The sequence below is a fragment of the Callorhinus ursinus genome, unplaced genomic scaffold, assembly GCF_003265705.2.
Source record: "Callorhinus ursinus isolate GAN/ISIS: 27379988/994484 unplaced genomic scaffold, GSC_fseal_2.0 scaffold6, whole genome shotgun sequence".
Classification (NCBI taxonomy): Eukaryota; Metazoa; Chordata; class Mammalia; order Carnivora; family Otariidae; genus Callorhinus; species Callorhinus ursinus.
In genome coordinates this window covers 50314666-50326713 of record NW_027397068.1, presented here as the reverse complement: position 1 = coordinate 50326713, position 12048 = coordinate 50314666, and the positions used below count along the sequence as shown (strand labels likewise).

At 44.6% G+C, this 12048-nt stretch overlaps 1 protein-coding gene across 1 annotated transcript; it reads right to left on the bottom strand.

The window, feature by feature from the left end:
• Positions 1 to 3048: 3048 nt before the first annotated feature.
• Positions 3049 to 6059, bottom strand: TCF21 (transcription factor 21). Its single transcript, XM_025861058.2, has 2 exons — positions 5348 to 6059; positions 3049 to 3602 (listed from the first exon to the last, which is right to left on the bottom strand). The coding sequence occupies exons 1-2, from the start codon at positions 5795 to 5797 to the stop codon at positions 3513 to 3515; spliced, it is 540 nt and encodes a 179-aa protein (XP_025716843.1). The 5' UTR covers positions 5798 to 6059; the 3' UTR covers positions 3049 to 3512.
• Between the last annotated feature and the right edge of the window lie 5989 nt (positions 6060 to 12048).

The window sequence follows — 12048 nt, the reverse complement described above, 5'->3', positions numbered from 1 at the left end:
GGACCAGCCGCACTGGGAAATTGTTAGAAACTCTGGGGCCCCACCCCAGAGCTCTTGAATCTGGAACTGGGGTAGGGGATGAAGCTCGATCATGGACTTCCACCAGCCACCTAGGCAATTCTGGATGTCACACACTGCAGAACCCCTGGCTTCAAAGTCTCCTTGGTCAGTATTTCCCACTGATCACCAAATATAACCAGAGGTACCAGATCTCCTTTACCACTTCTCTTTTTAGAAAGATGTCTCCAACTTGACAGTAGAAAAACCTGATAGAAGCACAATGAATTGCTTGTGAGAAGTTATACAAGCAATCAGAATGGGGGGGGGGGGCTTTCTCCAGCTACAGGCCAGTTTTAGTATCTGTCTACTCCTCCTGAGGACTGGAAGACATGTTTATCTTCCAAGCTTCTACAGTCTGTTTTGGTTGTTCTCCTGGTTCTTTCTGAAAGCACCTTCTAAGATAGTTTTCATAACGAAGAGGCCACAGACAGGACACGCCCGACCCCTCACTCCTATCAGACAAGCAGCAAAGGAGGTCCCCATTCAGTCCCCAGCTGCCATTTGCCTCCTTTTCAAATCAAGGCACACCAGGTACCTGGGCGGGACAAGGGTAAGATGGCTGTCCCAGGACAACAGACACTGGAAAGTAAGGCGTGGTGGGTGGGGGAGAGCTGGGGATCTGGCTGGCTTAAGAGAAGGGCCCATGGGGAAGAAGTGTTTAGACTGTGGATGTGTGTATCAAAGTGTTTGGGGCCGTCACATTGCCACATTCCTGGGGTAGTGGTAGCCAAAACCCAGTCATTCCCATAGTGTTGCCTGCTCCTTTCAGTGAACAACCATGGGACCCCAAGGACACCCTTGGCTCTTGGCTGAGGCCCCTGTTGGCAGGCCTTCCTGACAGCAAGACGCCAGGGTAGCCCTTCTGTTTGCTGATCTCGGGCCCTGTATTTGCTCTCTGAATTCTGGGTTCTCGATTTTCAGGATAGTCACATTGGTAGAAAGCTCTAGACAAATTTGGAGAATGCTGGGGAGAGGTAAAGGCATGAGAGAGAGGGAGAGGGAAAGAGAGAGAGAGGGAGAAATTGTAACCTTCAGCACTGCATCAAAGAAAAGAAGGTGTTTTGTTCTGGCCATAGAAAGACTATAACCTGTGCACTATGAACACACACCCTTTGAGCTTCCTGAGACACTTTCAGGTCAGGTCAAGCATAGACAGCTCATCTCTAGCTACTTTGTGAAAGTAACTGATATTTGCATTGATCTTTTCTTTTATAAAGTGATTACACAAATATAATCTCATGTGTATCCCACTGAGGTTTTGCAAGGCAAAAGAGGAAAATTATGAGTATTATTATTTTAACACATCCCCATTTTCAGAGATGAGAAAACTGAGGATCCAAGCCCTTTCAGGGAAAACCTAGAGGCAGAACTTGGGCTTAACTCACATGTTCCCTATTCATAGCCACATGCCTCATGCTGAGAGCAAAGACTTCAAATTATAGAAAGGAGGCATAGGACTTTTTTTTTTTCAAGTCCATTTGCAGTTTGGGGTCCACAGAATGAGCAAGCAGCAATTTCTTCTCTGTGGGCCACCTGAGTTGGGTGCTCAGAATTTTGAGCATTTGGTTTATAAGAACGTGAGTGGGAGCTTGGAAATTCTGCTGAATGTGAAACGCAAACAGCTGAATCACTCTGGGACTCATCTCTGACTTGGATTCTGAATCTTGGAGCCGGGGGCACTGGTCCTGTGGTTGAAGTAATGGAACACAGGAATTTGGGGAGGGTGGAGGTGGTCAAAGCTTGAAATGCGCTCCTAAAGGTCAAGTCGGGGCTGGGGGAGTGGTAGGAAAGCCAGACACCCCAGGATGTCCTCTGACTTGCAAATGACAAGCAGGCAGATTAGGAGTGAGCAAAGTTCCCAGCCCTCCAAGAGCAGAGAATTGCACTTGGTAATGTGGTAGCCTTCACTGGCAGAGAACGGCAGGCAAAGCGGTTCACCTGTCGGGACCAGTGTCGCTGGCTCCTTCCCAGAAGGCCAGACCCAGGGTTCCACCCCCTAAGCAGCCCTGGGGTTGGTTGGAGGTGCAGGAGATGGACGAGGGAGCTCTTACTTCAGGTACAAAATTGAGCCGAGAAAAAGAGGAAAAAAAATCGAAAAGAAAGAGCAAATGAAGCGGAAGTTTCAAGGCTCTCTGCGAGGAATAACAGTATAAATAACCGAAGACGTCTTGTAAACACTGCGGTCATAACCCCGAACATTAAACAGCCCCGGTGGCATCTGGCGCATCGGCCCGCTGCGGGCTGCGCTGGGGCAGCGAGTGAACCGGGTTCCAGGCTCCTCGGCCTCGCCTCTCTGTTTATCTCAACTTAATCTTCCCCAAGGAGCTGTTCCGTAGCATGGAAGATGTTTAAATTAAAACCCAGTCCGCCGGAAGTCGTGGCCGGGAGCTGAAGGCGCTGGCTAACTGTAACCCATAGGTAGGCATAAGCGGTGTTAGAAGTAATTCATTAATTACTAAGAAGAAATAAATAATGTATGTTGCAGCACTTCCTAAAGGTTATGGAATTTACACTTTTTCATAGCTCCCGTTATTTCTTCACAGTTTCGCATTATGGGTTGTTTGGGTTCATGTCTGCGCCTAGAAAGCTAAAAAACGTGGAATTTACCTTCCTGCTCCTGTCATCAATTATACCGTGGAATACTTGAAAATCGGATTTTCCTTTTGGTGTGCTTTTCCCTTGAATCGTGTAACTGTTACTAACGGTTATCCTGCCCCCCCCTTTTTTTGGTTCACGGTTACATTATTTATAATTGTCTTAAGAATAACCTGCAAACCTGAGACCAGAGTTTCTTTTTGAGGTTTCAGTGTGAAATGTGAGCTGCACCTTCACAGTGGAAATTGTGTTTAATCTTTTCCATCTCTAGAAGTTTGGATTGAGGATCAAAAGAATCACTTTTATTTTCAAGGTTCCCCATAGTCCCCTGCTTTCAAGTCTAGATCATTTTTTTTTTTTTTTGGTAAAAATCACACCAATGTCAGGGCTTTTAGCAATATAAAGAAAGATTTATTTTCGAAAGTAGCAAAACTTGTTTGAAAAAAATATATCTTTAAGTGAATTACTTTATAAATGTGACTGTCAAAGTCAGCTATTCTATGATCTACATTTTACAACATATTGTACAAAAGATACACACTGATAGGCTCTTATTATCTATTTATATATTTATAATTACATATTGCACTTGGACCAGCAAGGCTCGAAGAGTCATTCACGGTAGAAGTTAATAAAGTTAAATAGATGGGAATCTTTGTAAGTACAACTGATCTCCTCAGGTTTGGAAACGAATCTCCTCGTCGCTCTAAAGTGTTCTCGCGGGGGGGGGGGGCGGGGGATAGGGAGGGGGGGGTTGCGAGGGGGAAGCAGAGACAGAGAGCAGGGAGGGCAGGGGTCGCCTTCCCGGGGCCCGCTCCCCCCGGGAGCGCGCCTTTCCCAGACTCGCACCTCCAAGGTCAGGACGCTGTGGTTCCACATAAGCGGCTCGCGGTCACCACTTCTTTCAGGTCACTCTCGGGTTTCCCGGCCACCATAAAGGGCCACGTCTGCAGGAGAGAAGAGGGTGGAGGAGGTAAGTGGCCTTGGAGGAGGGGTGGGGTGGATTCGGAGCCTGAGACTAAAGGAGAGGGAGAGGTGGGGGCAGGCAGTGAGTTGGAGAGAGGCGTTATCTCTGCAATTTGCTCCGTGTTCCAGTGCGCCCCGTGGCTGGATAAAGAAAAAGCGTTGGCTCCAAGTCACAGCTCGGGGTGGTAGAGCAAAGGGGGTTCATCCTCAGTTGTAAGGGAAACCCAAAGAGGAGGCCCTTGGAAGGCCCAAAGTGGCTGGGGCGGCTGCCGGGGCAAGCCTAAGCAGGGAAGCCGAGAAGGACCTAGCGCCTAGTGGACCCCGGGTTCAAGGCGAAGTGGCCCTCGGGCCCCTCTTCTGAGGCCCTGGCCAGGTTTCCCGGCCCCCTCGCTTTCCTCCCCGTCTGTTTTTCTACTGCCAGCTTCCATTTCCTCCCTCACAAACGCGGGCTTTGGACCACAGTTTCTAAATTAATCGCTGGCTCTTAAGGGGTGGGGGGGATAATGCTAATAAAAGAATATACGCGCATATTTTATTTAAGATCATCTTCCTACTGGGCTGAGCGAACATCGCCTTTTCCCTTCCCCGAGGTGTTTTATAATAAAGCTCACTGCAGTTTCTTTATTCAAAGATGAACACAGCAGCAACTGTAAATGAAGTGATTACTTTCATTTTAGTTACAGATTTCGAAAAGCTATTTACGCATCTTTTTTTTAGAAAATGAATAAACTTTTAATTAAAGGGAAAAATATTTACCAGGGTAAAATGTGGTTTTGCACCCCTCCCCCCAATTCCTGAAATCAATTCAGTGAGAAGACAATTCAAAGCTCCCAACCTCTCCCACTAGTGCTGGCCGATAAGATGACTTTTAAGAGGAAAACCTCTCATTCTTATCATATATAAACAAAGGTGCTAGTAAGTTGTGGTCCTTGTTTTTCTTTAGAGCCTGGAGGTCTTAAAATGAAATGAAATAAAAAAGGAATTAAACTGTACTTCTTATATAGCAAAATGCATTTGAGAGAAATTAGCCTCAGTGAGCATTACGGGTTTTTTGTAACATGTTTTTAAATCTTCAACGAGAGTGGCCTATTTTAATATTATTTATTATATTTTAATATCACTTATTACACTAATATTTGTGAGAATTTACTGATTAGGCTGATATTTGTTAGAACTTCTGGGATTTAAAAATGTTAATCTACCTATAAGAGAAGCGCCGAATATTTACATAATTGGGGACTTACATGACAATTACGGGGCCATGAATTTGTATCTAATGGTCCTAAATATACCTGGGAAACAAACAGAATTGGGTGTTTTTATGGACAAAAATGAGAAGGGGAAAATCAAGTTCTCCTTCAGCTAAAAGAAGAATAAAGGGATTCACAAAATGCCTTCTAGGCGCGCAGCATCTGGCTGGTGTTCCCTGTCCCACACCAGCCCTGACGGCGCTGGCGCGGGTTCGGGGATCCCTCTTTGCCAGCTCAGTACACTTGCGAACTCTTAATTGGGCTGCCACGTCAAACACTTGCATAAATCATCTCCGCTCCAGCAGCTTGCAGGGCAGAGAGCGAGGGCGGTGCGGGATCTCCTGCAAAGGTCCCCAGAGGCGCGCCGGGCTGGTGGCGGCCGAGGTGAGCGCACAGCCATTCCGCAGACGCGGCTGCGGACGCGCTGGCGGGGGGCATTCGGGTAGCCGCAGCGGCATCGGCATCGGCGGACTTACCAGGTTGACCGGGTGAATGTAACCGTTCTCGTACTTGTCGTTAGCCAGGATCTGCCTCAAGTGCGCGATGTAGCTGGACGCCAGCCTGAGCGTGTCCAGCTTGGAGAGCTTGGTGTCCGGGGGCACCCAGGGCAGGGTGGTCTTGAGCCTGGAGAAGGCCTTGCTCAGCACCCGCATCCGGGCCCGCTCGCGCGCGTTGGCCGCGTTGCGCTGGACCTGCTTCCCCTCCTGGCTGACGCCGCTCAAGGGGCTCTTCTTGGTGGGCGCCTTCCTCCTCTTGCCCAGGCCTCCTCGGCCCTTCTGGGGAGACCCCGCCTCGCAGTTGGAGCTCTCCTCGGTGCTCTCGTTGGAAGTCACAAACTCTTTGCTCGAGTCCATTTTCAGCCCGTCACAGTCCAGCATCTCCACTTCTTGAAGATCCTCCACATCGCTGAGCGAGCCGGTGGACATGTTTGGGGGAGAGGATCGGGGGGGGGGGGGGAGGAGAGAAAGAGAGAGAGCGAGCGAGCGAGCGCGAGCGAGCCCCAAACCAGTAGGCCCCCGGGTGTGGAGTATGAAGCAGCCACCTCGTGTTGGGAATTGGAGTTGGGGTCTGGTTGAGTCTCACACCCCTTTCCCCTTCGCAGAGTTGTGAGAAGGAACCCAGAGGGCTTCTGCGGGGAGGAACCCAGCTCTGTTTCCCCACCCCCGGAGTCCTGGCCGCAGAGGAGTGTGAGAGAGCGCTGAGGAATTTGGTGGACACTAGGAATTTATCTGGGGAATAGAGAGGCGGATCCTTGTAGCCCAGGGGAGGGGCCTACGAGGCCCCAGCCGACTCTTAGACCCCTTTCACAACCAGAGGGAAACTCTTACGCACAGACCCTGATTTCCAACTTGCAATGTAAATCAACTCAACTGCAACACGCAAATACCAGTCACCTTCTTCCAGTTTAGCCAAGGAGAGCGCCCCACCCACAGCCCCTCTCCAGGGCCATCTCCTAAGGCCTGCTTTCCCTCTTAAGAGGTCATAGCTGGTTGTTACTGAGGACTTCAGAAAAACAACCGGATCCTTTTGCTCTATCTGGGACTTCCAAACACAAATCTCACAAGCATCCCCCTGTCTCCTCTTCCCTGCAATTTAAACACCATCCAGACAGTGGTCAACTCCTGCCTGCCAACACCCCTAAGACTCTGTGGCTTTACCAAGATATCTTCCCACCTTTAACCGGGGTAAATTAACAAAACAAGCGCTTCACTGAATCTTTAGGGTGATGCAGAGAAAGTACCAAAACATCCATCTGCACCTGGTCACTTTAAAGCTATGATGGAACTGTTTGTGCACACAAACATACTTGATGATCGCACACCCAGGACAACACACACAGTTTAGTGGGGTAGATAGAGTCCCACGAGTGTGTGGAAAGCATTTTGTTAATTGATAATCTTTTCTTGACAAAATTAAAACTTTCCCCTAAAATTCTTTCTAGAAATGCATTTAATAATGTCTTAAGAATCTTAGCGGCTCTCAGATATTATCTTGCCTGGGACTTGTTGTTTTCACCCTCCCAATGCCTTGGCCTTCTCCTTAGGGCCTCTTTGCTACCCGGGTTCCCCACCTGAAACTGGTATTACAGAATACTAAGCAGTATTAGCCCTTGGGGCAAAGGGTTTTTTTTGTTGTTGTTGTTGTTTGTTTTTGTTTTTGTTTTGTTTTGTTTTGTTTTGTTTTTTCCTTTCTCTAACTCGAGCCTGGACCCTCTTTCCTGGAGAAGAAGAAAATCTGGAGAGTAAGTAGAAAAGCAAAGGGAACCAGAAACCAAGAGATTGCATAAAATCGATGAAATAAAATTGGAGAGACAGAACGCCTGAATCTCTCTTACTGATTCTTCTCCAGGTTTTCTTCCCTTGCAATTAGGCATCGAAGACAAGGGGCTGGAGCAAAGTGTAAGAGCAGCTTCTGAGCTTTTGGTTCACGGGCTGTACCCCTCTCCTACATTAAGATATCATATCTCTAATCCTGGCTCAGCTGGGAATTCACTAACCTCTAACGTTTTGTTTTGTTAGCAGGGTCTTGTTTGCTTTCCCCCATGCTGTAAACTAAACAGATTGTCAGCAAATCAGTCTTTATTAATGAATTAGTGAGAACCCCTCCCCATAATATCTTTGCCCAGGATCCAAAATTTGTTAATCACCAGTGTAGAGATTTATGAGCTCTCTTATTTTCTGTTGTTTGTGCAGGTGGAGATTTAAATGACCATATCCACCACCAAGATTTATTGTGAGAGTGATTGATGTTATAAACCAGGAACAGGACTCTTCCCACAGCAGGGATGACAGAAATATCAAGTTGAAGTTGCCTTTGTCCTCATGCACAACTGACCCAGTACTACAACACAGAAAAAGTATAATAATTTAATCTGAGATCCAAGACAGCATTAAGAGAACACCCAGCAGGCCTGTTAAACATTTCCCCACTGATTCCCAAACTAGTTTCTTTATTTTCCCTCCCTTTTCTTGCTCTTAGGAAGACATGAAAGTTATTTTTAGGCTAAAAGAAATATGTGAAAGTAGGCATTGGCCAGCACTTTGTGAAATGTGTGTTTGTGCAGCTACTGAGATATCTGCAAACTAATCACTATTTATTTATTTATTTATTTATTTATTTATTTATTTATTTATTTATTTATTGGGGCCCCAGAGTGGAATCATAATTAAGAATCAGAACTATGGCCTTACCACATACCAAGCTATTAAGCTGTATAGATTTTGCTTCTCTAAGCACTCTCTTTTGGCGGGAGGGTGAGGATCTGGTTTTCTGCCACACCTCAGATGGTAGACTGCTCAGGCTGTTTGGGGGACAGCAACAATCATAGAAATAAAGACCGCTGAATAGATTTCTGCCATTTTTTCAAGGTCCGAAACTTAAGAAGAGCAATTTCTGGAAGAGAGCAGAACTAGCTTCATGCCACAAATTGATTTATGTGCCTAGCAATTATTGTTTTTTTAGATAAACAAGAATTAAGTCCACTTATCTTGGGGTGATACACTGGGTTGATAATGAACTTTGGGGTGTTTGTGAACACTCTCCAAGGGACGGTTACCAGTTTAGGATGTGAAGATGTGAAGAAGGCTGTTATTTGGGTATCTTGATGTGAAGTCTTGAAGAAAGTACATTAATATAAATAATACTTTTTTCTTTCCTCTTGACATTTTGTGTCTATCCCTGCTAATAAACACTAAGGGACAAATGGGTGGGAGAAATGCCTTATTGGATTCTACTAAGAAAACCAGTTAGACTGTAACTTAAGCTGTGCCAAATTCTCCCCAAATATAAACTATATTCTGTGAGAAGAGAGGCACATTTTGAGAAGCTGTATTAACTCTTTCGATAACAAGAGAAATACTTTGAACATTACTGTTTCAAAATGCCAACTAGAAAGCTCATGGTTTGAAAGCACGAGGTAGTTACTAAAAGCTCTTGCCTTACTTTTAAGAGAGAGTTTATGCCCCAGAGACATCTGGCCAATTTGCTGCACACTTCTAACGATTTGTTTTGCAAGAAAGACTATCTTTGAAAGATTTCAGTGCTAAGGAAAATCTATCTCCAAGGGTTGTAAAATGAAGATTAGGTGTGGAATGTGTCCTTGAACTTAAATCCTGGTTTATCAACTGATAAATTTTCAGGAAGTTCAAATTTGATTCAGTTGTGCTTGGATAAAATAATTTGCTTCCTTTTTTTATGAGAAGGAAAACATCACAGGCTTCTTTCTAACTGACTTCATATGCCATCACATTCTCTTTCCCAGGGGAGGGGGGAATTATGTCTTCAAATTAAAAATTTAATTCTTTTCTCATACTCTCCATTTTTTGGCCAGGAAGCATGCAGGCTGGCAAATTGACGAAACTGCCAATTCTGTTTTATCCCCTTCACTTCTAATGAACACCTCCTGCTGTGTTATTCTCTTTACTTGATATGGTGACCACCACTTCAACAATGTCTGGACTTTCCGTGCAGATCAGTGCTTCTTTCTCCATTCAACAAAATTGTTACTGTACCCTTTGCTGCTAATTGAGTGTTTTCCATCTCCTGCTCATAAGCCTATTGAAATCTGGTTCTATTTTTTTTTTTTTTGAGAGAGTGTGGGGGCGGTGCAGAGGGAGATAGAATCTTAAGTAGACTCCACGCCCAGTGCAGAACCTGACTTGGGGCTCGAATCTCATGGCCCTGAGATCATGACCTGAGTGGAAATCAAGAGTCAGACCTTTAACTCACTAAGCTACTCAGGTGCCCCTCCCTTTTTAAAATTGCATTTTTAACTTAATTTATAAAGTAAGCATTATCTCTCCTTATGTGTTCCAAACAGTAATGGTGCTGGCCTGTCATATTTGGCAGCTAAAGTGAGTAGAGCCCTAGTGAGTGAGATTGGTGACTATCTAAGGAGGTCAATATAGTGATGTGGGTGTTGCTGTTATCTTTACCTGACATCAATTATGATCAGCAATCAGAAGTCATCTTCATGTTCACCTACCCCCTCTGCCCTTTCCGCATTTTATTCAATGGATTGTAGCTTCAAACCCATAACACTAAGATTTAAAGCTGGCAAAAACAAACAAACAAAAAACAAAACAAAAAACAAAAAACCCCACAACAACAATAAAGTTCAAAGAAAGTCCAAACTCATCATGGATTTTAGATCCAAGAAGCAAACTTGCATCCCACATGCAAAAGCAGCCAAGCCCGTGCACATGAAGGACAGAGTTTACCTTAAGAAGCAAGTGGGCTGAAGGAAACTCAGGCAGATAGTGATAGGTAAAACTTCACAAATGCAATTTCGTGTCCTCCCAAACCTAGAATAATTGTATCAAACCTACTAGATATCAGGAAAAAAAGGGAGGCAAACCTGAACAACCCTCTAGTCAGGTACTGGGTGAGGATCTCTGCCTCCATTTTTCTATCTTATGTAGCATCTCTCCTTTCTGTTGTCACTATTAAGGAAAGAGCTGCTATACGAAATGAAAATCTTAATGGAGATGTGTGTTAGAGATTTCCCACCCGTAACAATGAAGTTTTAGAAAAGCTTGCTTGAAGATGACTTGTCTGTATCTTAATGTAACAAAGCTTGAGAGCAAATCCTCCCAAATTCTCCTAAAAAGAATAAATCTTCAGGATTACATGAAAGATACCTGTAAAACACATATATGTTAAACACATTATTGATGGCTATAAAACAGAGACGGGACAACCTGCTGTCAACCTCCTTCCTGGCAGGTTAGGAGATGTGCACGAGAATTGAAACCTATTTCTGGTGATTATCTCCTTGGGATTATTTCCCGGTGGCAGGTTCTTTTTGACTTGAGGAGTGAAGAGTCGTGGAGATTAGTTCACAGGACCAGCAGCTAAGTACTGACTCCTGACCTCAGGAACATGAAATATTTCCCATTGATGTACTATTTTTAAGTAGAGCCCTAAAGAAATAGATTGTCAGAATTGGAAAGGCTGAGGACCAAGGAAGTCCTAAATGGTCAAGGATTCTGGTACAGATTCACATAAGTCATCCATGACCGAATTGTCACTTGAACATGTGTCCTGATTTGCCTTGTAATGCTCCTTCCACAAAGCCAGAGTGCTTTGAATTGTTTTTCCTATTTGAATAACAATAAGATATGTGAGAAAACTTATATTCTGTTATCCCCTGTAACAACTGAATCCTGAATTATATAAAGTGAGATAGATTTAAGGTTGTCCCTGGGTATAACGCTTAGAACCCTGTCTAAAAGGGTTTTAGTAATGTGAGTCTAGAATAACCTTGTTAAAATCTCATCTCTACTATGACGGCCTGATGGGCAGGCCAAGGGCCCCTCATTTAATGAGCACATCAACCTTCTTTTCTCCATCTCCTCTGCTAAACCCTGGTTCAAGTCATCAAAATCTTTTATTCAGATGAGTATAAAAGTCTCCTAGAGGACTTTTTTTTTTTATAATTTTATTTATTTATTTGAGAGAGAGAATGAGGTAGAGAGAGAGCATGAGAGGGGAAAGGGTCAGAGGGAGAAGCAGACTCCCTGCCGAGCAGGGAGCCCGATGTGGGACTCGATCCCGGGACTCCAGGATCATGACCTGAGCCGAAGGCAGTCGCTTAACCAACTGAGCCACCCAGGCGCCCCCTAGAGGACCTTTTATTCCCATTTCTGCCCTTCTAAAATCCATTTCCAACAGAGTGGCCCAAGTTATTCTCCTGCTTCAAATCCCTTAAAGCTTCCCATTATCTTTGATATAAAGTCCAAATTCCTTATCATGGCTGGCATGACTCTACTTTGCTTACCACTTCCAAGCACACTGGCCATGTCTGTGTCCCTTAATGACACTGTATCATTGCTTACCTCTGGACCTTTGTCCCTGTTCTTTCTGTTTGGATGCTTCTCTTTGGCTCTCTGCATGGTTGGCTCCTTATTTTTCAGGTCTGAGTTCAAATGTCACCTTCCGTACAACAACTTCCCTGACCATCCTCTTAGGAATATTTTTGTCCCATCATCCCATTTTACTTATTAGTAATAAATAATAGTAGCCAACATTTACCAAATGTTTACCACAAATCAGACACTCTTGTCAGCATTTTCCAGATTAACCTATTTAATTCTAATAGCAACTTTGTGAAATAGGAAACTTACAGATAAGAAAACTGACTCAGAGAGAGATTAAGAAATGTGTTTCATTCAGAAAG